At 38.2% G+C, this 27,053-nt stretch overlaps 1 protein-coding gene across 1 annotated transcript; it reads right to left on the minus strand.

Annotated features, from left to right (window-relative positions):
- Nucleotides 1-1,075: 1,075 nt before the first annotated feature.
- Nucleotides 1,076-20,738, minus strand: LOC121649766 (vang-like protein 1). The gene is made up of 9 exons (XM_042000815.1): nt 20,624-20,738; nt 15,822-16,060; nt 14,887-15,058; nt 7,566-7,994; nt 6,701-6,876; nt 5,305-5,438; nt 3,622-3,772; nt 2,476-2,710; nt 1,076-1,754 (listed from the first exon to the last, which is right to left on the minus strand). Exons 1-9 carry the CDS (start codon nt 20,711-20,713, stop codon nt 1,494-1,496), a joined length of 1,887 nt encoding a protein of 628 aa, XP_041856749.1. The 5' UTR covers nt 20,714-20,738; the 3' UTR covers nt 1,076-1,493.
- Between the last annotated feature and the right edge of the window lie 6,315 nt (nt 20,739-27,053).

Consider the following 27,053-nt stretch of genomic DNA (forward strand, 5'->3'; position numbering starts at 1 on the left):
ACAAATATTTATTTTTTTATTTTACAAACTTTACCACAGCTGCTGTGATTTTACATGTTTTATTGTAACAAAAAAGATAACAGCAACAACCTGAACTCATGACATATTACCTGCATGAGGAAAGCTACCTCTCATTTCTTTGTCATGTTCACATACACACACGCACCTGAACATGCATGCCAAGCGTATCCTAAATATGTACTATGACTGAGGCACATGTGTAGTTAAAAAGAAATGTATTTAGAATCACCAACATTTCTAAACAGTCCTAAACAAACTACACGGTCTGTGAACATGGTACCACAGTTAACAACACAAGCGTCATAAATAGAAAAGGTTCTTAAAAATATCGCTCAAATATTCCTAAACGGAGATAAGATGCTCTGGACAGTGTTCCTGTCATGGCAGGTAGGTGGCAGCAGTGTTACAGACAAAACACTAAGCAGGAATACTGACACTGTGCAGAGCTAATTCATATTTAATTATTCATTTTCAACACTTGCTTAAACACTCACCAGCATGAGATTACTAATTATTCATTTTGCAGAGGGACTTTCATAAAATGTCTTAAACCCCTTTTTGTTGACCTAAGATTAAATTAAGGGGCAAATGATCTGAAATTAAACAGCATTGGATCACAGATTTATGTGAAATATGCAAAGGTTTTGAGCCAATAAAAAACTTCACCAATATTAAATCTTTTCCAGCCTAAAAAAAAAAAAAAAAAAAAAAAAAAATCTAAGTAAGCTACACAGTTTACTACAAAAGCCAGTTGTGTCTGTATACAGTAGTATTGTGGTTTGGCATTCTGTTCATGAGTGTTCTGCGATTTTTTTTGACATTTAAAAACACAATATCAGGTATTTACAGCCTAAATCTCTCAACAAATACATACACACAAGGTAAAAAAAATCTTTGACAAGATAAAAAAAATCAAACAGTGCACAATTTTAGTATAAAAGTCTGTTAAGGATAAAGTGTATTGACATATAAATACTGTACAAACATCTGTAATACAGGACGATTATAAATAACAACTGCTACAAGTAAAAAAAGAGTAGTTCTGGAGAAAAGGATATCGGTTTATATTGAATCAGTCAAGACAGACCCCAGTGTACACCTCAATGAAAAACCGCAAGTGCACACAGTTTTGCATCTTAAATCTAAATAGACTTCCCAATATCCAAACTTTCCTATACAGGCACACACTGACACATGCAGACAGAGGACAATGGGTGTATGTGTGAGGGTCACCTGTAGTGCATAGAGGAGAAACTAAACTGTGTCCTGCAAATGTCCACACAGAGAAATTCAGGCCAATTTCTCCTTGTTTTCTGCTATTTATCATCTTTCAAGTCTTCCATGATGAAGACAAAGATGATCTGTGTGATGAATACAAAAACAGTACAAAAGGTTACACTTGAAAAATTCAGTTGGATGACTGTAAAAGTTCTGTACGTCAACAGTGGCAGCGTTGGTCGACTGTGTCGCTACTAAACTGAGGTTTCTGACTGGAGCAGCAGTAAAAACTTGTGGGACTTGGGGTCGATGTACTCTTCTGTCAAACGAATGTAAGGGATGCCCTTGACAGTGACTGCTAAGCTAAAATCAAGACACCTCAAGAGGAACTCTGTGCCCTCCTTAATACCACTGGTGACAGAAGCCTCACTGACCAAAGTCCACTGGTCTGCCATCCAGCGCTCTGGGCCGTACTGCAGGGTTGGACCAGGAGCTAGGTAGGCCTCAAGGAAGGCCTGGACACAGAAACAGCCAATGTTAGTATAATTCTGCATGACCTAATCAGTATAAAACACACTACAGCCGTGGTTATTGCATGCAATGATTCAGTGTAACCATACAATTTCTACTGCTGTCTACATTTCCAATGTCAATAAAGACCAAGTCGCTAAAAAAAAAAACAAAACACAAAAAAAACAAAACATAACGTGTTGGCTTTGATATAACTGGTTTGATGTTATTGTTTGGTTCATGTGTCCCCTTTACACATGTTTTGCTGTACAAAGTCACTGAGCTACTTTACTTCCTTCCTCGTGTATTGAAGTTCCTTTGGGATTAGTGTTCCTGCCTTTTATCCTTGTATTTTGCTTCAGAGTGTGACCTCAGCTTGTTCCTGGATTTTGTGTTATGGCTCACCCTTATCTGTACGGTTCAGTTCTAACTTTTTTTTTTTTTTACTTGATCTGTTTGTGGAGCCTGACTGCTCCCTGTTTTGAAGTTTTCCTGCTGGACAGATTACTTGTGCGTGATGTGTTATCTGTAAAGTAAACTTTGGCCATTTTGGATTTTACAGGTGTGATGTGATTTTTCTGATTGGATGCAATAAACAATTTTTAGATATAATCAAACAAAGCCCAAGTTGGACAGACATTGAATTCTTTGACTTGAAAGTTAAACCATTAATCTGTTCTAATGAGAATTTCCAGTAGGACAACAGACATTATAAGCTACACTGACCTTAGGGCTCATGTTATTGACAAGGCAGAAAGCAAGGTGCTTCTGGATGCTTTCCATGCTGTGGCAGTGCTGTCTCCTGGTGGTGCGGAGGTACTTCTGTAGGGCACGAGCCATTGATGGAAATATGGCCAAAGCTGCTTCACGCACATCCATAATGTCAGACGGTGTCGAGTTTTCATCCTCTTTCTTCATGCGACGGACATGTGTGAAGGCCTCCTCCACAGCCACCACCAGTCTGGCACAAGTCACATACATACAGATAGTTACCAGCACATCTATAACATCTAATAAAAAGTAATGCAAGCAGTTTAGATGTACTTGAATAAAATAATACTGTCTGTCCATAAATGGTTAACAAAGATTGGTGTTGTTAAAATTAATAACTCCTAATTCCATAAAAATGTTAGCTAAACGAAATGAATAAACAGTTGAGATTGCTAGCTAAAGCTATGGTAAGCTAGCTAAAAATAGATTGCCTTTGAAAGGTCACGCTAAATGACTGCCACAATGATGGCTAACAAGCTAACTCGTGACTGTCCTTAATAAATTTAGAAATGTTTATTGAACAAGTCATCCTTCAGGGAGAAAAGAAATAAAATGCAACAGAGAGACTGAGAAAATTAAAGGGGCAGAGAGGCAAGCGCACATTTCTGGCCATAAAAAGAGGATCATTCATTGTGACAAAGTAAAGAGTAAACCAGATGTGAAGATAAAACTTAATAAGCAGTGGTAGTGTTTGAAGTTGTGAGATGAGAACAGGTTAACTTATCAGTTTAAATGCTATTTAGAAAATTCATTTGTGGATTTACCAAGAAGTCCTGACTTCACATACAAAATTGGGCATAGCCTGTTTTGACCTATAACACTGGATGTAGAAATGGCTTTAACTGAATGTGCTGAAATACAGGGCCAGTGACTAAAAGCTATTTGGGAATAACACCATAGGTTGTGGTGATTCTGGCATGGATGTGGATGGGGGGGGGTCAGAGTTTTAGAGAAATGTAAATAGGATTGACTAGCAACTTATTCAGATGTAATTGGCATGTAAAAAAGTCATTAAGTGTACATGAAGGGAACATTGAATTTAATCTGACCTTTTCCCATCCCACTTTTCCCAAGTTTTAACATGAAGACATTTTCACTCACCTGGCTCTACGTTTGCGGACTCTTCTCTCGTAGTCTGCTTCTTCATAGTACAACTCATTGTGTGCATTGTCTTTGCGTTTGCCAGCAGGTGTAACCATAGGCCGTGACTGATTTCCATTACTGGGCTGAGCTGCTGCTGTGCTCCCTGGGGCTGCACCAGAAAGAGAGAAGAATGGTAAACTGATTATATCAGTTTAAATTGGAGGAAGCAGTTTCTGACCTGCAGTCCCTCCCCCACTACTGATGAATGGGTATAACTGAGAGTTACTGAAGAAAAACCTAAAATCTGATGAACCCAGATCCTATCACTGCAAATGTAATCCAAGCATGCATCTGTCTTTATGATTTGGATTATGCTCATCTTGTCTTATGATGACTTTGAGAAAAAATTTAAGACTGTGTGTTAATCTTTGCTACTTTTTGTCAAGAATTAAATGATAACACTTGGAAAATGGGTTATTCCACTAAAAGTATCCACATTTTTCCATAGATATTACAGAACCTTCTTACAATGAAATATTCATTGTTTTACACATCAGTGGTGATCACTCATCTGATGTGTGAATTTACTGTTTTGTGTGATAAATCTGTAAAGCTAATGGAGCTAGCAGTGTATTAGAATTCCTATGTTTTCTGTGTGAGATTCTGTACATATTCATGAGGAGCAGGAAAGTTTGGGGGGAGGTGATAGAGTTAATGCTGCAGGTCAGGTAACGATATAAATCATTAATAATCTGATCTGCATATGTGTGTTAACACATGTGTGCAGGTGAGAAACAGACACCAAATGCAGTGATGAAATACGAATGAAAAATCATCTCTGTGTGTGGCAAAAACTGTTTGAGAAGCTTGGGAAATATTACAAAAACAAGTAAATATCAGCCTCTTTCACCTCCTGGCCTACATATTCATGCTATAATAATGGAAGGTCTGTGGATATATGAATGGGGAAGACAGAAACTAGTGTGGGGGTTGACAAGGAAGAAAAAAAGGACAGAACAGGCAGAGCTGGAGAACGAAGAGATGAGAGATGTGGGAGAATGTGAGAAATGAGCGTTACTCTGATGAATAATTTAAAGCTTGAAATTCTGAGGCCCCCTAGAGGCCTTTCCATTACACTGTTATAGGGAAATGGAAGGGGGTGGGGTGGATATAAAGTGCTATGAGGACATCAGTAGGACAACATATCCCATACTGCATCCCTGCTATAGATGTTCTGCAGTGGTGGGGGATTAATGGGTGGTGAGCGGAAGATCCTTTTAACTGCAGGAAAGAGTGCAATATATGGGTTTAAAGGATGTGTGGATGTGAGTGCAAGGAGGCAACATATCAAAAGCACTATTGGAGCACGCCTTGTAGGAGATGCAATGTATACATTATATTGTAGATGGAGCTTCAGGGTACAGTAAAACTGGAAAGAGTTGAACCATGAAATAAGTTGCTTCCTGTACTAAAGTGCTGAGTAGCGTGATGTGGAGGACTTTCATCTGTACTTACTGTCCAAAATGTATGTTCTCAGTTTATTTTTAAAAGCTGCTCATGAGGATGGAAAGGAAAACAGTACAGCAGGAAAAAAGCAGGAGAACAGTTAAACATGGAAACCCAGTGGTAAAAAAAGAAGGAGATTAGCAGAAGCGCTATATAGCACAGGAGGAAATTACTGGGACATATGAGGCGACTAACCATCTACGTTGTAGACCTTTAACCCAGCCAGGTGTTTGGCAGCCCGGTGCTTAGAGGCAGAGAGAAGGGCAGGGTTGTGGAGTGGAAAGTCTCTGTAGTAATACTCCAAAATGGACAATGCAGCCCTTTGAATGCTGTATGAGACAAAATAGAGGAAGAAATTCAGTTTATATTACAACTTACTGATTCGGTATAAGACATTAAATAATTTTTTAATGATCTTTCTTTGTGTAAAACATTTAAATTAAATAAAAGAAAAAATAAAGAATATAAAAGGATTATATATCAAGCAAAGAACCAAGCTAACAAGAACTGAACTAAGAGGTGGAGAGAAAATGACCCAACAAGTCAATACCACACTGCACTGGCCCTTATACACCAAACCAAAGTTAAAAACCCACAGCAACAAAGATAGCCTGCAAAGACCACATCGAAATGCTAGCTAAGATGCTCCTTTAATGCCCACACAAGAGGACACAACTCTACTTCAGAGATGTGCAGTAGTCTACTAACACCAATAAACAAAAGAAACCAAAATACAGTGTAGATATAAAAGAAATAAATGAACAAATCAATGCATGTTTATTATAACATCATGTTGTTTGCTCTAGTTTGTGTATGATCTAAAGGTAGGGCTAGTGAGATCTTTGCTGAGGAAGTAGCAATGCTGCATGGTTGTGGAAGAAGACAAGAAAAGGCAGAAATAAAAGATAGGAAGGAAATTTATTAAGAGGATGAAATCACTGGATTCTCTCTCTAACAGACTAATGTCACTTCAACATGAAAACAGGTGGGTAGCTTTAAGTAACTGAAAGCTGATGTGCAGAACTAACTGGAATGAACAAAGGAAAACCATTTCCAAATGAAAACAGGAAGACAAGTTAACAGATAACATGGCAACCCAAAAACACAGAGACAAAAATCTAGACAAAAACACAACCTAAAACAAAACATTGTGATTTATTAAGCAGGCTATAAACGTTGGATGAGTTTAAGTTGATGCAGGTCCTGTGTGTAAACTCATCCTTTTTTCACTGTGTGACTGTTTACTCCCTCTTTATAAGGAGATTTACCAAAACAGAGACAGAGCGAGGCATTAAGATTAATGTCTCTGTCTTGCCCTTTTTAATCCTTCCTCCAAAAGCCTTGAATAACCTCCACACTGAAGAGACTCCTAAAATAACCCAATTATTACCACTTCCAGACTTCCCCGTAGACATCACCCTCCAATTACACACATTCTTTGACTAAGAGAGTGTGGCAGAAAGCCAGTGAGTGTCAGTCTGTACTGTGCAGAAAGTTTATTTTCACATGTGAAATTGCAGGGGTCCATCTGTCTTGTTCTTCCCAGAGAAACATTAACCTTGTTATTACAGCAGCATTTATGCATCCGTACCTGAGCTGTCCTATGTTGTAGTGACACGTTTCTCCGTCAGTGGAGCGGATGACACACACGCTGTAGCAGGGATGGAGGTGGCGGAGCTCCAGCAACACCACAGCCAGGTAGTGAACAAACAGCTGGGAGTCCACAAGGGAAACTGCAAACTGGACGATACCGTGGTAATCCTCATCCTGCTCAGACCACAACACAGGTTCAGTTAAATATAAATCATATAGAACTTTCAAACCCATTCACTTCTATCCTTGGTTTGGAAAAGTGTAATTAAAGAAGGAAAAATATCTTTGACACCTTGAGTAAAAAAGTTTGCTTTAACTGTCTATCATGATGTAATCCCACCAAGTCATTGTCAGCATCAAAGAAAAAATGCTTGTTTTTGCCTCTGTCAGGCTCAGACAGTCAAGTAAGCACATGTTAACACAAAACACAACAATTTTACATGTCATCAAAGCTTTTAGCACATCTACAGCAAAGCACTGAGTATAGTAGCACTGCCATTTTTCAAAGGTAAACTGGTTTTCAGGATGCCCTCCTTTCCTCGTGCCTCATGTCTCATCTTCTGCTTGATTTAAATTCTTGTCTCTGAGCTCTGGTTCCATTAAAAATAGCCAGTCATCAAACTAACACGGCCTACTGTTATTTTGTCTACACTGTGTTCTACAATTGCTGACTTTGCAGAAACTAAGGATTACTTTTATATATTCTTTGTTTAGAAAACTAGAAGGTGGATGGACCCCCTGGTGAATGTCACCAAGGATTACTATTTTAGCATTTAACCCTAATCATCTTAGGTTTTTGCAGCCAGGAAAGAACAAGCAAACAAACAAACAAGTTACATATCTAGCATATTCATCAAACCCACCTGTGCATCAAGGATTCGGACTCCATAGAAGAGCCAATAAGACATGGTGAGCAGGAGTGTGAGTGTGATGAGGAAGGCACGATACACACACACCCTTGGCAGGCAGGCCCGTCCTGGCCTCAGAAACAAAGCCCAAATAGCAACCAGGAGAATGAGTAGCTTGAAAGAGATGGAGAGGAAGAGGCCCTCACAAGCTGCACCACAAGCCTGCAGTCTGTCGGACCACATTACTGTCGGAAGAAGCAGGAAGACCAGTGGTGTTGCCAGCACCAGCAGCCCCACACATATGCCCACAGCCAGGGGGAGATACCGGCGGAAATTGTGGGTTCGGTCCTGTATTTCCTTTCCCAGGCCAACAACTTCTTCCTGGGAAACACTGAGCTCTGATGTGCCGGTCACAGCTGTGGTGGTTTCTCCCCAGTTATCATCCTGAAAGGAGAAATGGGAAGAACAATGAAAAACAGGTGTTTCAAGGCATTTCTATACATTTGGAAGTACAGGACTGTCTATGTTGACCGTTCAGTCTAGTATGCCTTTAATGTTTCTACTTTTAATGTCTTGTTTGCATCTAATGCAAGTGAGCAGCTGTTGCCCACACCCATTTCCAGGAGAAGACTCTACTTTATACAGTAGTTGGTTATGTCTTGGATCAGCTCTGCTGTCTTACCTGTCAGACACCTTTCCCCACCAACTAAACATACCATAGTAGAACTTGCCTCTGGCTGTGTCTTTTATGTCATTGATGTTTAACATTTTTGTGTAGTGATTTTGTTAGATGATATCTCGGTAATAAAAATCAGGATCTTACAGTGCAGAGCAGCAGCTTGGACTACTTGGAAGTAGTCCAAAAATATGCATGTTACCTAAATTGGTGGTTTGAAATTGACCCTAGAGGTGAGTGTGCATGATTGCTTGTCACTGTCCAAGTGATGGATTGGTGTCTAATGTGTACTCTGCCTCTCACCTGACAGCAGTTGATATAGGCTCTAATATGGATGCAGAATAGCTTTACTGGAAATGTGAATGTATTCAAACAAAAATATATATATTAGGATATAGAACAGGAGAAAATGAGATCTTAATGATAGCCACATTAGCTACAAAAATGCTAACACATGCTTTGGTTTTGTTGATGTATTTATTTTTTATGGTATTGCCATTAAATGTTTTCAACAGTCCCTACTGGTTTACGACTGTTGTGTTCACTCTTGTGACCAACAAGTGAATGTTTGCTCATAGCTGAGACACATGGAACAGTTAGAAGTAGCATCTCAAACATGGAAATTACTGTGAGTCAAGTAGCTGCTAATTTGGGATTCACAAATGTGGCACCGTGTAATCTTAAAATGACAATAAAAAAGGTTGATAAAGAACCAGGACCAACTTGAGCCAAATCTCTCAGAGGGAATTAAAAAAGATAGTAAGATCCTTGAGAAACTGCCAGGTTTAAAAAGAGTCTTTTGATTTAGGCCCACTTACTTTTATTCTTCTTGGCCACAGTAGCACCACAGAATTTATGCACTATACATGCATCACATCCTTTATGCTATTTAAAGATGTCAGATTTTCTTTTGTTTTGCCTCATTATGGCAAACCTTTAAAATCTAGCTGAAGTAATGTGGGATGACAGGATAGGATGTGTAGTTAGGTTCAAGCTGAAAGGAAAAATACACAGCATCATGAAGAAACATGAGGGTATTTGCACACACTTTGAATCACAAAAACAAAAGCTAAAGCTTTCCATGCCCATCATTGCAAATTATTGTCTTTTTTCCCCTCCTCCTTCCAAACAGTCATGGTCATTTCATGCATAAATATTACCAACAAAGAAACACAGCAAGAATGTGAGAAATCTGCTCTAAGGAGGCCTCAAATTTTTGCGTGCTTGTCACTAATTTGTGTAGCTAATTAGCCATTCATTGTCCCCAAGAGTGTCACTATGTTGTGCCAACTACAACCAAACACAGGAGCAGCAGCTGCAGAGAGACAGCTAGAGGCTGGAAAAATGACAAGCTGAACAGAAAAGCCCTTATATCTTCACACACGTGTGCACACGTTCACCTAAGCACGTCAAACAGAATGCAGAGCCCTGTACTGTTGTGAAGCCACTGGAAAGCCAGACAACAGAAGGTCTCATTACTGCTCACCTGTCTAGAGTGTGTGCACATCACTGTAATTTGGATCATTCCACGCTGTTATAAGGTTAAAATAAACATTTAAAAATCTAGTGGGCTTTCTGTTATTTGTAGACAGACCAACATGAAAAAAAAACATGGCAGGAAAATACCATATGAATACACTTTCTGTCCTTGAGTGTAGTTAACAGCCAATTAACTCAGCCTTGCTGGAGGAGGGGATGCCAACGGGAGCCAGAAGATGAATGAGCAAAATAAAAAAGAGGGAAGTCTGAGAGGGGGATGGCAGGGGCTAAGGAGAAATATGGCAGCAGACAAGTAGAGAGAGCGAGAGAGAGAGAGAGAGAAAGGTGGAGGTAGTGAGGAGTTCAGAGGTATTTCATCCTTCACGTGTCTACAAAACTAATGAGTGAAATGAGAGGTTGGCCAGGTTCTGTAGAAGTAATGTCTGCTCCATTTAGTGTCCAAACTCATTTCTATTCAGCTCACATCTCTCCACTACTTCTCCATTTTTTTCTTAAACCAACCCCCACTTACCAGGACCCTAACGTGATAACAGCTAACATCATTCCACACTTCACTGGCAGAACGGAACAACATCACAAAAACAACACAGTGTTGCCTAAGTGTTTTCATTTTCTCACCATTCTATATTTTACATTCACACAAGCTAACGTTTTCTCACCAATGAGCAGAATAAATTATTATTATTATTATTATTTTGTAGACAGGATAAAATGTAGTTTTTTTTAAATGTCTAATGATCCAATTGCTAGAAATTATTGATTTGAGAAAGAGAAAATAGGATTTATGAGACATAATCCTGTGTAACCCCCCCTCATGTTTGTGCTACTGCTGGGCTCGTAAAAGAAATTACGTGATCTTAAGCATCTGTCTGGTAAAACAAAGGTTAAATAAATAAAAAATATTCATATTGTCGGTTACATCAGTGTTATCTGATAAAACAGAAAAAGGTGTGATCACAGAAAATCACCTGAAAAGGTGTGTCAAAGTCTTACATAACAATAATTCTTTTTATTTAATAAAGAAACCATTTATGACCAAAATGAGTACATAACATCTACATATCATTACTTAATGACTGAGTCAATGTTTTAATTGACTAGTAGCATTTTTTATCTAATGAGCAAAACCAATTTATTCTAATTCTATATTTAAAACACAGGCTCCAAAATAAAAAGGCTGTGCAATAAGAATGAATATGTCTGTGAATATTAATTTGGTAACACCTAACTACATAAAATATATTGATAAAATGACCTGTGAGTCACTTTTGACTCTGCAAACTGTATTTGTCTAAATGTCTGTGTCATGGCTCCACGTGGAAAACTAACTGGGAGCCTTCACAAAGGTTGAAAAGGATACAAGATCTGTGAGCAGCAAAAAATATCAGCCAGTACATATTTTCAGCAGAAATCAGAGGGGATGAAAGGAGCCATAATGCAACCTTTCAGAGCCACTGTGGCCATAATTACAAAATTAAACCTCAGTCATGGCACCAATTGCAGCTCTGGAAGCCAAGCAGGCAGGTAGGCGGATGTGACCCAGTAGCTGTGAATCATGTGAATGCTACTGCATTAATGTCAAAGAAAAAAATATTCATTATAATGACTGGAAACCAGATGAACACAAAAAGCATGCTTTTTCTTTAGTCTTAACACTGAAGTACAGAGACAGGAGTGAAATCAATTAGACACCTGCAACTTATTCAGAACTCAGCTGCTTAAGTCCTCACTAAGACCAAGAAAGTGGACCACATCAGTCCAGCTCTGAGGTCTTTACACTGGCTGCCTGTTTGTCAGAGAATAGACTTTAAAGTTCTGCCGCTGGTCTATAAAGCTCTGAATGGTTTAGGACCAAAATTCATCAGTGACTTCTTGACCCATTATCCTACCAGAACCCTCAGGTCATCTGGATCCAGTTTCTTATCAGTTCCCAGAGTCAGAACCAGACATGGAGAAGCTGCATTCAGCTTCTATGCTCCAACATGTCTGGAACAAACTCCCAGAAAGCCTCAGATCAGATGAAACACTCAGTGTATTTAGATCCAGGTTAAAGACCCACCTGTTCGCTGCTGCGTTTTACTAGATTTTATTTAGAAGTCAAAATCTACATCTGTTTTTTTTTTAAGCTGGAATCATGTTTTAATATTGTCTTTCCCCCACACTGGAACTTTATTTCTAGCATTTTATGCATTTTATTTTAGCATCTTCCTTCTGTTTTTATTTCATTAATTGTATTTCTTTTAATCTTTGTTTTTTTAATGCACTTGTATTACTTTCTGCTCCCTGCTGTAATGTTTTATGTAAAGTACTTTGAATTGTCTTTTACATGAAATTCGCTATACAAATAAATTTGCTTTGCCTTGCCTAATGAGGCTACCTGAATGTAAACTTTTTTGGTAAATAGATGGTACTTATACCGTCTAGTCTTGTTGACCATTTACACACACATACATATACAGCACTTTGTAGACTATATACTGTTCATAGTGCTTTTTACTGCCATGCGTACTCATAACACATCAGAGGCAACATGGGGTTCAGTGTCTTGTCTATGGATAATCATTACATATAATAACACATGCCCATGGATGTTGCAAAACACTGGCTAAAAAACATAACTCTAACTTTTAGTAGCCCAAAAAATATTTGAGTTTAATAAAAATCCAGAGCACACTGCTAAAATGATGAAAACTGTAACCAGGCCAAATATGTCACCTGACTTGAATCAAACTAAATATCTCTGAGGTATTTTAACATGAAAGCAAAGAGCAGTTGGAAAAATAAAAATGTCTGTTTTTTTCTGTCTGTTATCAAATTTTGATAACAGACTGTGGTCCTTCAAGGGAGATTAATCTTATCCATGAGTTCATACTGTGGTGCCTTTATTACTTATATGGAATATAGACATCATAAGGTGATTACATCTTTTGTTATTACTTGACCTTAAAGTGATATTGCACACTTTAGCTGTACTTCATATTGAAACCTAAACACATGAACTCTAATTGCTTAGCTTCCTTTTGGTGTTTATAACATTAAATTCTGCCAAATAATCTCTATGCCAAGACATCTAAGATAGTAAGTCTTCATGTAAATGTCAAACTTATTTAATTTAATTTAGTTAAATGACATTTACATGTTGGTTTACTTGTGTTTGAGAGAGCTTTAGAGTGTGTAAGCTATAATGAATTCTTAGAGCTGTAAGGCCAAATATGTATAAAACTGTAGCCATTCTTTCTATTGTGGTGGATGGTTTTTCATCAAATTACAAGCTGCTCTAGGGTAGAAGCTGTTTCTGTATTTCTATGCAGGAAAATGACTAAAATAGCAAGTAGTGAAATGCTAAAGCAAGAGTAACATATGCTTTGGTGTTGCTTGAGCTAACATGGAGGAAACTGAAGCTGTTCCCTCCTGGCACAAAGTCTCTCACAAAGCATCATGGACAGTCTCAGTAACAGACTCTCTGTATGACTCACACACACACACCCGCACACACACACACACACACACACACACACACACACACACACACACACACACACACACACGCACACACACGCACACACACACACACACACACACACACACACACACACACACACACACACACACACACACAAATACAAAGGCTGCACTCTAAGGCCATATCCTTATGTCATGCATGTAAACACAGAAGATTATTCATATCAGTTTTCCCCAAAGTGGCATTTGGCAGGAATCTAAGGCTAATCTCAGTCTATGAGAATATCTCTCTGCACTGGAGACCAGTTAGTGTTACAGTGGCTCTGCCAGCCAATGTACACCGCTCCAAAAAGCACAAGCCGGCATGGACTTTGGTGATGGCAGGGAGATGGTAATGACAGTGTTGCTGTGGACACATTTTGCTGGAGGGCAAGTGTAGTACAATAGCAGATTACCTTACACTGCTGACAATGGATGGAAGCTACATGCTGACAATCACATGCCAGAGGGGAATGTGTGGAATGTTACTTTCCTGTCAGAAGGGGATGCAGAGCAGAATTATGGTGAAATAGGCCAGACCTCTAAAAATGCCAGAAAGTCAGTCCCTAATTGCATTTTAAAAATTTATTAGTTTGGGAAAGTACATTTTAATAGCAGCTTGTGCAACACAGAAGCAGCTTTTCCACCACTCAAGTTAGCAATGCATAAAAGCTGAAAAAAAGCTCTTTAAAAAAAATTGATTTCAAGTAGGTCAAATACGCTATGAAGATTGCCCTAGGCTAAATTTTCCATGGAGAGTAATAACTTGAGTTTTGAAAGGAAGAGAAGGTCTCCCTTTGTCGTTCCTACCTATGTTCGTCCACTTTCAACGGCCCCTTTTGCTTCTTTCATTGTAGAATATACAGACATTTTAGGAAACACCCATAAACCAACATGTAAAAACAATAAACTGCCATTGTTTTGTCCCTGGCAATCTGATAAAAACTAAGGAAGTCATTACTTAGAAGAACACTGCAAAGCTAACTTTTTCCATTTTTTTGAGATAAGCTAAACTAACAAGCAGCAAGATGTAACTTCACACACAGGTATGAAAGTGGCATTAGCCTTCTTGTATAAGTCTTTGCAAACAAACTTAAGATATTGAACTATTTCTTTATACAGTTATCTCAATTATATGGCCTCTCTGATCCTTGAGGCACTGACTATTCATCTACTGTCCATTTTCTTTGCTTCGTCTACTATAAAACCTGTTTACTTTTCAGAGCTCAGAAAATAATCGGCTTTATATAATGACTGCTTCTATTCCGATTTGCTTTAAGAGCCAGGCATGACAGTTAGACCCAATATCACACAACTGCACACACACTGTAACACAGCACTGTCTGTCCATATAAATCCATCTACGCCTACAAGAGGGATGCTAATCCACTGACCTATTTGATCTTGGGTCACAGTCGTCATTTTATGTAAGGCAATAGCCAGCCAGCTGTGTGGGAACCAGAATTTATAAGGTCAGGATATAAAGTTCATGTATGGATTACTGGGTTTATTCTAAACTAATGTGATTACTACTGACACAATTTTAGAGTGTGCTCCTCTTACACACAAAAAACAACTGGCATGCCCTCATAGTTGACCAGTGTGTAATATATATATATATATAGTTATTCCAATCTATACACTGCTTTAAATAAATACCTGAGCCTCATCCCCATGATCTGCTGCTGGTGTGGGTTCTCCAGGCAGCGGTTCTCCATTGTGAACTGGGGAGTCTTGGGACGGTGTGTCAGGGGGATTGATGACGACGGATCTCTCAGAGCGACTGCTGTCTTTACTGCTGCTGGCTTTGTGTCGTTCACGACTTCGATCTCTGGAAAAGGGATAATTCACCATAAATGTGACTGAAAAAATACACAGAATAAACACAGAATTGATTATCTGGTTTAATGGATAAAAAATGAACATTAAAAGCCCATTTGTTTGATTTGTGACAGTAAAATTAAAACAAAACATTTTTATTAATTTTTTTTATTTTTTTGTGGGGGGGGGGGGGGGGGTAGGAATGATAAAGAGAGACCTTCTCTTCTATTCATTTCGACCTCAAATTACAACATTTAGATGTCAGCTTATGCTGAGTATCTTGTAGTTGGCAGTGGTCATTATTTTCTGACATTTTACTGGGCAAACATATTAGAAAAAAATCTATAAAAATTCTATCAATCAATAATGAAAATGACAGCTAAACAAAAAATGATGGGAAAGAAGGGGCATTCAAATCCCAGCAGAGAACCACGGGCTTCAGGAATGAACAGGGTGAGGATGAAATGAATCTGGCATTTACAGAGTAGACTCAGTCAGTCACTGAAATAGGTTAGAACCACTCAGCTGTGACGACCCTAATCCACAAGCTCTGTCCATGTCAATCTCTAGCTTGTTCTGTTTTCCTTCTTAGTCTCTCATCTCATTTACTAGGCCATAACCAACATGTGGCACATTCAGAGTGAAATAACAAACTAGTAAAAATACCCTAGCCAGGGCTGGGATGTAAAGTAGAGTGAGTGATCTAGTGGAAACAAATTCATGTTATGGTAAGAACAATTAGAAGCAGACAATAAGATGGAGAGGAAACATACCCATGGCGGTTTGACCTCCCAGAGCGACTGGAGTGATAAGAGTAGCCTGAGTGTGTCGACTCAGTGTCCATTCCAACAGAGCTCAGACCTGGTGATTGGGCAGAAGAGTGACTGTCGCGTGTTAGAGTGGGTAGGTTGGCAGCAGTGCTCAGGAGGAGGAATGGGTTGCTATAGAGACAGGCCTCAGGAATCCACGACTGACAACTACCCCAGAGAGCTGCTTCAGATACCACATTAACCTGAGAGACAAACAGATAAGACTACAGTCTCAGGTTTGTGTCAAAACCAGCAGCCAACATCTAATATGTACATAACAGAAACAGAATAGAGGTCTCAAATTCTCCATATAACCTTGCTGAATATTCCAAAAAGACAGGATTCTCATTAAACTGTCAGAGTTGTTGTGCTGCACTGAGTTGTACACGAATACAGTAGATTATAAGAGCTTATGTTAGCTTAATATTTATGTAAACCTTGTGAATTTAAACCTTTGTGAAACTTTTCTCATTCTTCTCAAGGTTATATGGTATATATTTTATGGATAATGTTCAGACTTTGCCCTGAACTCGGCAGAACTGCATTATTATACTCTGTACACACAGCTTGGAGTAATTTACAAGACCAACTTTATTTGGACAGACTTATATAAAACTTGGAATTCAAACATGACATTTAAAATGTGACTCATGACGAAAGTGTTTGACAGAATGTTAAATATACTATATATATATATATATATATATATGTGTGTGTGTGTGTGTGTGTGTATTTCTACATATTTCTACATATTTTAAACAAACAAAAACAATGTTATGTGCTTTGGGAAGAAAACACAATTTACGCATTCAGCAAATCCAGATTTAAATGATGCTAACAGAAGTTCTGGGATACATTATAAAATACCAAATCCAGCATCTTCTTCAATGTAAAAATAAAGTCTCTGTCTTTTAATTTGATTACATTTTCTGTCTGTTTTTTCTCCAAAATCAATTCTCATTCAACTTTAAAATCCTTTTCCACATTACCAGGAATAGTGTAGTTATTAGAAAATAAATCCTCTGGTCTTTATCTAGGTATTAATAGAGTAGCCTGATATCTAAAGCCATGATATCAGGCTAATTTAAACATATTATATCTGAAATGACTGCTATTGGCTACAAAATATCTACTAAATATAATTTTTTAATTATATTCCCTCTGGTTTGTAAAACCCACTTAAACTAACAAAAGATGGCAAACTGATAAATCTCAAACTAAATTAACTCTAAGCTGCTCTGTACTAAATGCATATTAATGTAATTTTAATATTTAAAACACATACACATTCATCTGAAAAAACAAAAACAAATACTCATAATGAGTCATAATGAGTCAAGGGTACATCTACCACCCTCCTGGACTATAATTAGTGTACTACACGGTGATGGAGGATGTCTCAGTGCTTCACCAAGCATGTCCATTCATTTAGACCTCAATCTACACACTGTCTGTCTCTCAGCTGTTGTCCTGGCAACCGACTGCCAATATCTATCACCACCACCGTTTTATTTTGCTAACTGGAATTATTCTGCACATAATTTAAAGGCCATTGTTGTCTCTTCAGGCAATGATGTGTACAAACACTAAATTAAAAGATACAGCATAATAGAAAGTGAATGATGTGGAGATTATTATGGTTAGAGGAAGACATTGATAGCTTGTTTTGTGGGGGTTGTGCAGTTTTCTTTCCTTCCACAACATGTCAGGGGAAATACTGCTACCAATGTTATAGAGAAGTGATAGATTTTCCATTAAGGACTGGAATGCAATGCATATGAATTAACCTAAAGGATTTATAGTGTCGGACTAATGCTGTAATTTCTATTATCCAGGTGTATAATGCTTCCATGTAGAGAAAAAGAAAAGAAAAATAAAATCCCAGAGGGGACATCAGTCTTTGATGAAACCTATTCTACTGATGTTGCGACTAAGGTCAATAAATAAAGTGCTTCAACATGCCAATCACTGAGTCACAGCTGATGGTGTAGCTTCCCATTTTAAACAAAGTCATATATCTCATTTCTAGCCCACATCTGCAGCGTCCACTGTTACCCTGGCAACACAGGATGCAGGAGGCAGGAGACAGGAGGCCCCATCTAGGAGCAACAATCAATCACCCCTGCCCAGAGTAAATTTGTGTGATACACTTATGCATGTGTGTGTGTGTGTGTGAGAGAGAGAGAGTGAAAGTGGGGGGTGGCACAAACAGAGGGCACAAAGAGCAAACAATGGTCTCTCATCCCACCCATCACCCGTATGGCTAAATGAATAAGCCAGATGCCTTGAATGAAAGCTGTTAACCTCCTGAGTGCTGATCTTTGGGCGTGTGGCCGCAGTATGTGGGCCAAGGAGATCCCACTGAGAGGCCACTCATCCAAAAGATGAGCATGAAGAGACGCAGTGAACCAGGCCATGTGGAAAATCGCAGCCATGGGGTAAGAAAAACTATCAGTTACAAACAAGGATAACTATGAATAAAGCATGCGGGACTAAAAAACGTGCTTCGGAGACATGCGGCAGCCTGCTTACACTGAGTCAACCCGTACAAAATAATTCAGTAGTCCTCTGTGTAAGGGTCTGTATAGAAAATATATTGTCTAGTGGGGTGCGCTTGCATCGCTGCACATCGTCCTGCTTGACTGCCCCAAGCAGTGACACACAAGAGCAGATACTGACACTAATGTAAAACAAACATTCATTAATGTGTTTATTTAGTGGAAGGAGGCTGCTGTACAGTAGGAACTAATGTAATTACACATGTACTGTTGAAGAGGTGCAAACACATATGGTACTGCGAGCTCTTCTTGTACTTCTATTCAAAAGAGAGAGTGAAACCAGACCTTACTCTGGCAACAAAAAAGCTGCAACATATCACATGTAAAATTAATAACAGATCTACAAATGTGAAAGACGTATGCCCTCTAAACTGAGCAGAGAAAGAGAAAAATTTGAGATTCCAGTGTCCAGTGCAATCTTGGCACCCTAAATGCCACAGATCAGTTTCATAGCTCAGCTAGAGGACATGCTGAGGCTTGGTTACCATGGCATCTGTGCCCTCCCTCACACCCATTAGCCATTGTGCCTTCCTTCCTTCATGCACATTCTGCTCTGGTGGCATTATGCCATAAGCTGCCAGATGCAGCAGCTGACTGTTTCACAACTCGACATGAGTCAACAAACAAAACACCAAGCTGCAAAATATACATATCTGAAAAAAGTAAAACTGGTTGCTGTTTTGTGAAGCAAATGTGAATTATACTTAATTTCTTTCCAATAAAAACTAAGAAACAAGTCACATCTGTGGACAGCTAATTGTGGTTTCATGGTAAAATACATTATTTTAAGCGCACACAATAAGCAGAGCAACACATGGGAAACACATTCCAATAAGCTTGTTAAAACCTCTGCAAAGTCAGACAAAATGTGTGTCAGTTCAGTTCCCAATCCCCCAGTGGACTTCAGATAACCCAGAAGAACAACTGCTCACTAACAGATTATATTGCTGTTGGATTTCAATCACATGAACTTCTACACTATAAAGTGAGACAGACTTTTTCTTTTTCTTTTTTGCTTTCATATTCAGTTCTAGGCACAATAACATCTTTTAAATATATGCAGAAAGCAAACCGCTGGAGTCTGACTGAGTCTCTGCTGCTTCCACCTTATTGCTCCTTCACACCCACACATAAACTCAGAAAAGAAAGGGAGAAAGTTAAGACCTGACACAGTTTCTGGAATGCAAACTTTAGGCCCCTCCATTTCACTCAAGTGGAACTAAATAAAAGTACAAAAGGAAGAAAAAGGAGGCTGTGGGTTTTACATTTTCCCCATTTACGTGCTTTTATGACTGTATACTACAGACTATTCTATAATGTATCACGTATAACACGATGCATGCATTTCTTATTCTTTAGCCTAAAGGTAGTTCCACTTCTAATTTCACTTTAACATACAATATGGTCAGTCAGACAACACGGTTTTAAAAAGAACAAAGGCAACAGCATACTACTTTCTTTTGATCATCCCTTGCAAGAACTGATATCTTGCATGACTCATCTAATCAAGAGTTTTTCACAGTGTCCTGACCCTCCCTGCACAGGACCTATCAGCACTGCTTAATAATGAATAACTGTTGGTCTCTTTGCAGTCTGTTTGCAGCATCATGACTCTGATGGAGACAGCGCCAGAGGACATGCACGAGGCTGTTTTAGTCATAAAACACCTCATCCAGCTGTGCAGCCCTGCAGACAGATGCTGATGATGGCGATACACCGTCGCCCTGCGGAAACTGCCTCGTCCACAAACGCCCTTTTCCTTCTTTTTTTAAAGTCTTTTGGCTCAGACGGAGCAAAGGGATGTTACTCCTCCATTGTACAGTTGCAGTTTCGGTTACAGTATCAGTCTCACCCCGAACCTCATTCACCACAGTGGCCTAAATGGTCTATAATCCCTTCAAATAAGACACTCATTCTGTTGGTGGATCGGCGAATTTATTTGCATTTGTAGGGCGCTTGGAGCAGTCCTTTTAGATAAAAAAAGAAAGAAAAAAACAAAACAAAATTGCGCGTGAAATAAAAACGGAGTATGAGGCCACATCTGTCTGGAAGGAATAAAATCTTTTTTCTCACACCACGGTATTTTAGAAGAGAAGTTCATCAGTGATATGAGGTCGTCCGCCTCTGGATTTTTGGCAGACAGCCTACACCCGATCCCGGTGTCTCAATCATTTAGTCTATCATTAGGATTTCTATTCATAGACTTACCTTTGTCTCAGAAATGTGTAATATTCCGCCTAGTTTGCGCCTCGTTGTCAGTGGATCCGCCGCGGCTGCTGCTGTGAGACGCTCTCTCATACGAGCCTGGCCATTGTAATTTGCAGGACAGAGAGGGAGGCAGCATGGATGTACAATACTCTCATGTGCAATACAATGAGATTGTTCTTCTGTGGCCCACAGGAGGTCGCCCTTTGCAAGAGGTTTGGGACTGTCAGGATATTTCTCTAAACCGTAACGTTTAAAAACATGCAGTCCACGAAAAAATGTGTTGTGCTCGTTATTTATTGATACCCAAACAAAATGTGGTTCTAATAAGTTTTGTTTGGGGGGACAGTGATTTAAACTTCTAAACTTAGACTCCAAGCCATATCCTGCAGGTTTTAGACGTTCCCTTGCTTCAACGTCCCTGATTCAAGTTAAAGGATCCAACAACTTGCAGTCAAGTTCTGCACAATGGTCAATTAATTTGAGTCAGGTGTGTTAAAGCAGGGACACATCTAAAACCTACAGGACAGTCCTCCAGAGCAAGAGTTTTAGATTCCTGTTAAAAGGATCAAATTAAGTAATGTTGTTTCCTTAAAGGTTTAGATAGCCAGTATTCACTCAGAAAAGGTGTCAATAAAAAGACAACACACTCACTCCACCCCCTGTTTTTCAAAATTCCTGGATACTTATAGGATTATGATATTTTCAATCCCATACATGACTGCACACCGATAACTGACATATCCAGTCTACATTAAATACATAAATGGACATTCCTGAGATCAACACTAATTCCTCCAGACATCTGTATGGCTTTTGACAGCTCATGTAATATTTCCACCACTGTTCACTGAAACTTCCCTGAAAGACTTGTTTGCACCCCTCCAGTGAAATGTGAAGCATAAAGATCTGAAACTGAAAGCATATTACAAAATGTCCATGTTAGTGGGAGAGAAGGAAAATTATGTATTTTTTGTTTGTTTTTTGTTTGTAAGAAATATTAAATATTTATTCAGAACCATTCTGAACAATTTTAGTAATCAAATTACAGAACATGCAAAATAAACAAACTAACAAAAACAAACAAATAAATAAATGTTTTTTGTTTGTCATCCTGTTGATATAGAAATTATGCAACTTGAATTCCAGGAAGACTAGAAAGTGGGGATCCAACACCAAGCAATGACTGCAGTAACACAATTACAGATGATGTGATATTAATGGCTGCATGTTGTATCATAACATCTGAATGAGAATAAAATGCTGACAGTTTCATACTTCATATGACAGAAACTGTCTCAGAGGTATGTCCTATGTGGCTGCTACAAACAGTTTCTGTATTGGATTAATTATCTTGTGGCACTTCATCTACAGCCAGATGATAGAAATGTAATGTGATGGAAAAGGCAATTTTTCTCTGTTATGAAAGAAATCACTTTTGCACCCAGCAAACCAAGGACAAGAAGGGATGTGGTGCAAGGATCAAAAAAGAAAAGTACAAAATGGGTTAGCTATATATACATATATATATATATATATTTTTTTTTACCCTATGGCAGTTGACAGACAGCAAACTTTGACATCTTTATTATCTAATAAACTATTTGGAGCTTTTCTCCACTAGTCTGGATTTCAACATATCTTCTTAATTCACTGCAGTACACTTCATCCAGCAGTCTGGACTGACATGAGACAAATAGAAAGCTGTGCTTTCAGTGGTTCAATGTACTGAAAGAAATTCAGCTTCACCCTTGCTTATTTCTATTCCTCCACCACTGAAAAAAAGAGTATATCTTAAACATTCTTACCTGCACTAGGTAATATGAAACAGTAAAGTTTTAAGAAGGATTAAAAGTGGGAGTCTAAAATAACTGGGCAGAACATAAAGCCATTTTGTGAAACAAAGATAGTTGGATAAGCTTCAAACATACAATGAATAGGGTCTGTGTTTTCAGAAAAAGTCTCTTTAAACAATAGAGAACCTGTGCAAGAAACATCTTGTAATTTCTCCCATGAAACACCATCAGATGGCAGTGTTGCTCCCTCTGAAAGCATTATCTGAAACAGTAAGTGTGTACCAAACTGTGCAGAAAATGATGCCTTTGCAAATGTCTTAATCAGTGTAACATTAGGCATATATTAGCATACATTAAAATATTCTTAAATTTTGTGTGTGTGTGTGTTTTTTTTATTGTTACACAACTCAATTTTCTGGTTTTAGATTAAAGCTCCAAACTAATCATCTAAATATGAGCTATTAAAATGAGATATTAAAGTAAGGTTTCTCCTTTCTATATTCATGGACACAGCGATTTTATCCAGTGTGTAGACTAGTGTGCAATGTGTATAATGTGCAGTGTGTAGACAAAGGGCTGTCACTCTTGCTGCTGGAGTGGACACGAACAATAACTCAAGCCCCCTGGGTCACATTACACTGCAGAGATTCACATAGGGATGACAGTGGGAGTGCAGGCTGTCTCTGACTAATGGGAAGCATAAGCAAAGAACACGTGAGATCTCATCCACAGCTTGAGCTCATACAGTATAATATTCATTAGATGCAGAATGCTACAACCTCAAATGTTGAAAGATTTATTTTTACTCCCATAGAGCATGTATACTTTACTAAATAAAGTGACAGCATAAGCTAAAATTGTTTCCTTGAAGCCATGATAATACCTTCTAAAGGGTGACATACAGGCTCTGGGCAGACTGTTTTGCTTTGATATTTACAGGCTAAACCAAAAATATTAATGCACATCTCATTAACCTTAATTCCAAAGCAGAGAACAGAAATATATGGAGGGTAATTTATTTCTTTTGTTGTCTTTTAAAATGTCATTTTTAAATATTTTAATACAAAAGTTGGGTCCATGTTAATTATATTCTTAGTTTGTAATTAGATCTTTAATATTTTTGTTATGATATAAAGAGATACGGCATGTCTGCCAGGTGCTTTCAGAAACATTTAAAAACGTAAAAAGCCATTAAAATCAGGAATGTGAAAAAGAAAAAAGTTTTCAGATCTTTTGCAGGGCAAATCAGATGTTACACCTGTTACAGATTTTCAAAGTTTCAGGTGTAATTTAACCTGCTAACTAAACCCAAACTGTTAAAGCACAAAAGAAGAAGAAGAAGAAGAAAAATAAAAAAGAAAAACATCTCTTTTTTGCTTTTGAAATAAACATGTTTCCTTGTTGGTAAAAAACGGGGCAGACAGGACAGAACTTCAACATCAATCAATGTTGACTGAAAAATATTTTTAAATTTCTAAGAAAATCGCCTTTATTCTCATGTCTCTCTTCTAGCCTCAGCTGCTTGTCACAGCTTAAACATCAAGCACGTGTTTAAGGTAGGAGATGTAACAAATCGCTAGTCGAAGGATTTCAATCTTGGACAGCTTTTTGTCCGGTGGGAGCGTCGGAAGAAGTCTTCTCAGCTCTGCAAAGGCCACGTTGAAGGCCACAACGCGAATCCGCTCCCTGGAGGCGTGCGCAGATCGATATTTAGCTGTCGCACGCCTCCTGCGCCTCCTGTCCTCCCTGGAGCGCGCCCTGTCCTCTCCACCCACGAGCTCAGTCGGCATGAACCCACGCAGAAAGGTCTTCGTGTGCTTTATAGTCCGCAGGGGAGATCAGGTTCCTGTTGGTCAGAATAGAACCACATCATGCACGCACTGGAAGTTCTTTTAAAAACGTGGAAGTTTAGAGAAAACTGTTTTAATTTAGTAGATGTCTTTCTTTTTTTAAGCTAATTCATTAAATAAATAAATAAATAAGTGAATAAATAAATAAATAATAGATTGATCATTGATTTAAATTCTTACAGATGAATTTGGTGAAAGTGAATGACCACAATGATTCATTTTGGTTCATTAAATCTTTGTGTTTAATAGGTGGCATTTCATTTGTTGTTGTTGAACAGTTTTTGCACAAAGATGGCCCTAACGCGAGAGTCTCGTGCTGCCCCGCAGTGGAGGGTGTACGGAGTTGCTGCATGCAGTAACAGACGCTGTCCGAGGTGCTGAAACAATAACAATATGACGAAAAAACAAACAAGGAACCAAAACAACCATGTGATTGAGCCTTATAGATCCTCAGGTGTTTTTTTGAACGTCATATTCTGCAGCCAAGCGTAAGTGACTTGAAGATAATTATTCATGCATCGAACCTCTTATGTATTTATTTTTGAAGAAGGCTTGAATTTACAATATTTATATATGTTTGTTACTTTTGGGCTAAACTAAGATTTAACTTTAAAGTGCACGAGTTTCAAACAATCTTAGAAGAACTGAAATTTAAGAAAAGTACGTCAATTACTGCAGAATAAAGAGAGAGAGAAAAAGTTCAAACTTACCTTGCACATTCAAAATGCCAGATTTAAATGTAGGAAACGTTGTAAACGTTCAAGTTGCATCAGGAAGTCAGTGCAGGTAACCGGTAAGATCTCCCCATTGGGGTTCATGGTGTCCGTCAGCAGAATAAGGGATTAGGTGTGATATAAGTATAATTTCGGATGCACTCTTCCTCGCTAGTATCGCCTTATTCAATAACATAAAAGATGTGCCGGTTTTCTTCAGTCCAACCTCGGCTGTCCCTGCACATCCACATCTCTCCATTAAAGTAGAGCGAAGTGACGACAAGCGGGGCAATGAGAGACGTTTGCGGTCTCCATCTCTCTTTTTATCCACTGCACATGAAAAGAAACGCGCTTTTAGCGGGAACTGATGATACAATGATGACGATTTAGATAGATTATTATAACTGCCATGTTTTCCCGGATATTGTTGTTTGGAGTCAAAAGAGCGTGTGTTTCTAAATAGAAACTGAATATAAACGCATCTGTCATTACAAAAAAAAAAAAAAAAAAAAAAAATCTGGACACCTGACATCAGCAGTCTAAGTCAGTCAGTCTTTATTTATTTATATTTATTTATTTTGAACTTTTCAGACATCGTGTAACTCTAAGTGCTGCACAAAATGAAAACAAAACAGGTTGTTATATCAACAACTCACTCAACCCACCTGCCAACACAGTAAGGAAGGGCTATGAAGAAAAGACCAGAGACAAAAAACAAACAAACAAACAAACAAACAACCAAAAAAAAACAAAAAACAAAAAAACAACAACAGTACAAATAAAAACAAGGAATAAGTAAAATCAAATAAATAAGTAAATGGATGAAATTAATAAAACAATGAAACAATGTAAGACACCAGTTAAAAGACCATAAATAAGTAAATGAAAGAATATTAAATAAATTATGTAAAAGGCAGGCTAAATAAGTATGTTTTGAGCTTGAATGGATAGATGGATGAATGGATGGATGGATGGATGGATGGATGGATGGGTGGATCTAGGTTGACAATGCCACCAATCCAAAATTAACAACCATAAGCAAAATGTGTGCAGCTTATTTATTAGATAGGTTGTTCTCTCCTGTGGTCAAATGTATCTGTGACATTCTGGCATTTTCATCCACTCATGTCTGAGAAGGAAAATGTCAGTGCGAATCATTACTGGTACAATCTCTTTATCTAAATGACCAAGAGGCCTCCACCTCTGAGTTAATGGTGGAAAATGATTCCTCTGACCTTGTGAAAAATTGCACCGTCACTGCTGAATGGGGCTCATGTGCAATCACTGAAAGGGCCGTGGCGTATAGATCACATTGTATCCTTCTCTCAGAGCCACTATGACCATTTTTAACTTGTGGAGTGGGAAAGAAAGATAGTAAACAAAGATTTGTATTAACTCTTGATAGGAAACATTGCACTTTGTTGTTAAATTTGCTGTTCTCAGTGAGAACTTGATGAAGCATCTTTAGTCTGCATGTCTGGTTAAAATTAATGTAGAAATTTGATTGACTTTGAAGTCTTGAGTAACTGAACAAAATCTTAAATATTCTGTTTTTGAAGGGCTTACAATCATATAAAAAAGAGACTTCTGATAAATCAAGGGTCAGGCTGCAGATCATATTATTTCATTACATTTTTTTTATTTATCAACAACAGGCCAAAATATCAAGAGAACAAGGGTCCCATACTTGAACCCCAGGCTCCTAAATTAGTAGTTAACTCAAAGCAAGCTCACACTCAGCAAAATGTCACTGAATCTGAAAAAGCTTGTTTTAATCATTATAACTATAAATGATTACCTTTTAGTGTCCCTTAATAATTACTTTTGAGACGATTGCACACAGCACACCGTTAGAAATGTCAGATTATGGTCAGATTCTACTTTGAGTTTAGATAACTACTAATAGAGCACAATTGATTGCCATTTCACAGCTATGGCAAATACATTTAAATATAAAATGCTAGAGATGCCACTGTTTTCTTACAGATTCATTGCTAATCAGATCAAATTTGCTTGCACAGCTGGTCTCAGTTTATTACATTTTGAATTATCACTCTTATTTCTAAATACAGAT

The sequence above is a fragment of the Melanotaenia boesemani genome, chromosome 12, assembly GCF_017639745.1.
Source record: "Melanotaenia boesemani isolate fMelBoe1 chromosome 12, fMelBoe1.pri, whole genome shotgun sequence".
NCBI lineage: Eukaryota > Metazoa > Chordata > Actinopteri > Atheriniformes > Melanotaeniidae > Melanotaenia > Melanotaenia boesemani.

Bases quoted from the DNA above. Each gene is read 5' to 3' on its own strand.
- LOC121649766 (XM_042000815.1), bottom strand. From the start codon at position 20,713: ATGAGAGAGCGTCTCACAGCAGCAGCCGCGGCGGATCCACTGACAACG. The intron at 7,995-14,886 runs GTATTTATTTAA...TTCTCCTTTCAG, and splicing joins ATCATGGGGATGAGGCTCAG to GATGATAACTGGGGAGAAAC. The intron at 5,439-6,700 runs GTACGGATGCAT...TGTCTCATACAG, and splicing joins TACAACATAGGACAGCTCAG to CATTCAAAGGGCTGCATTGT.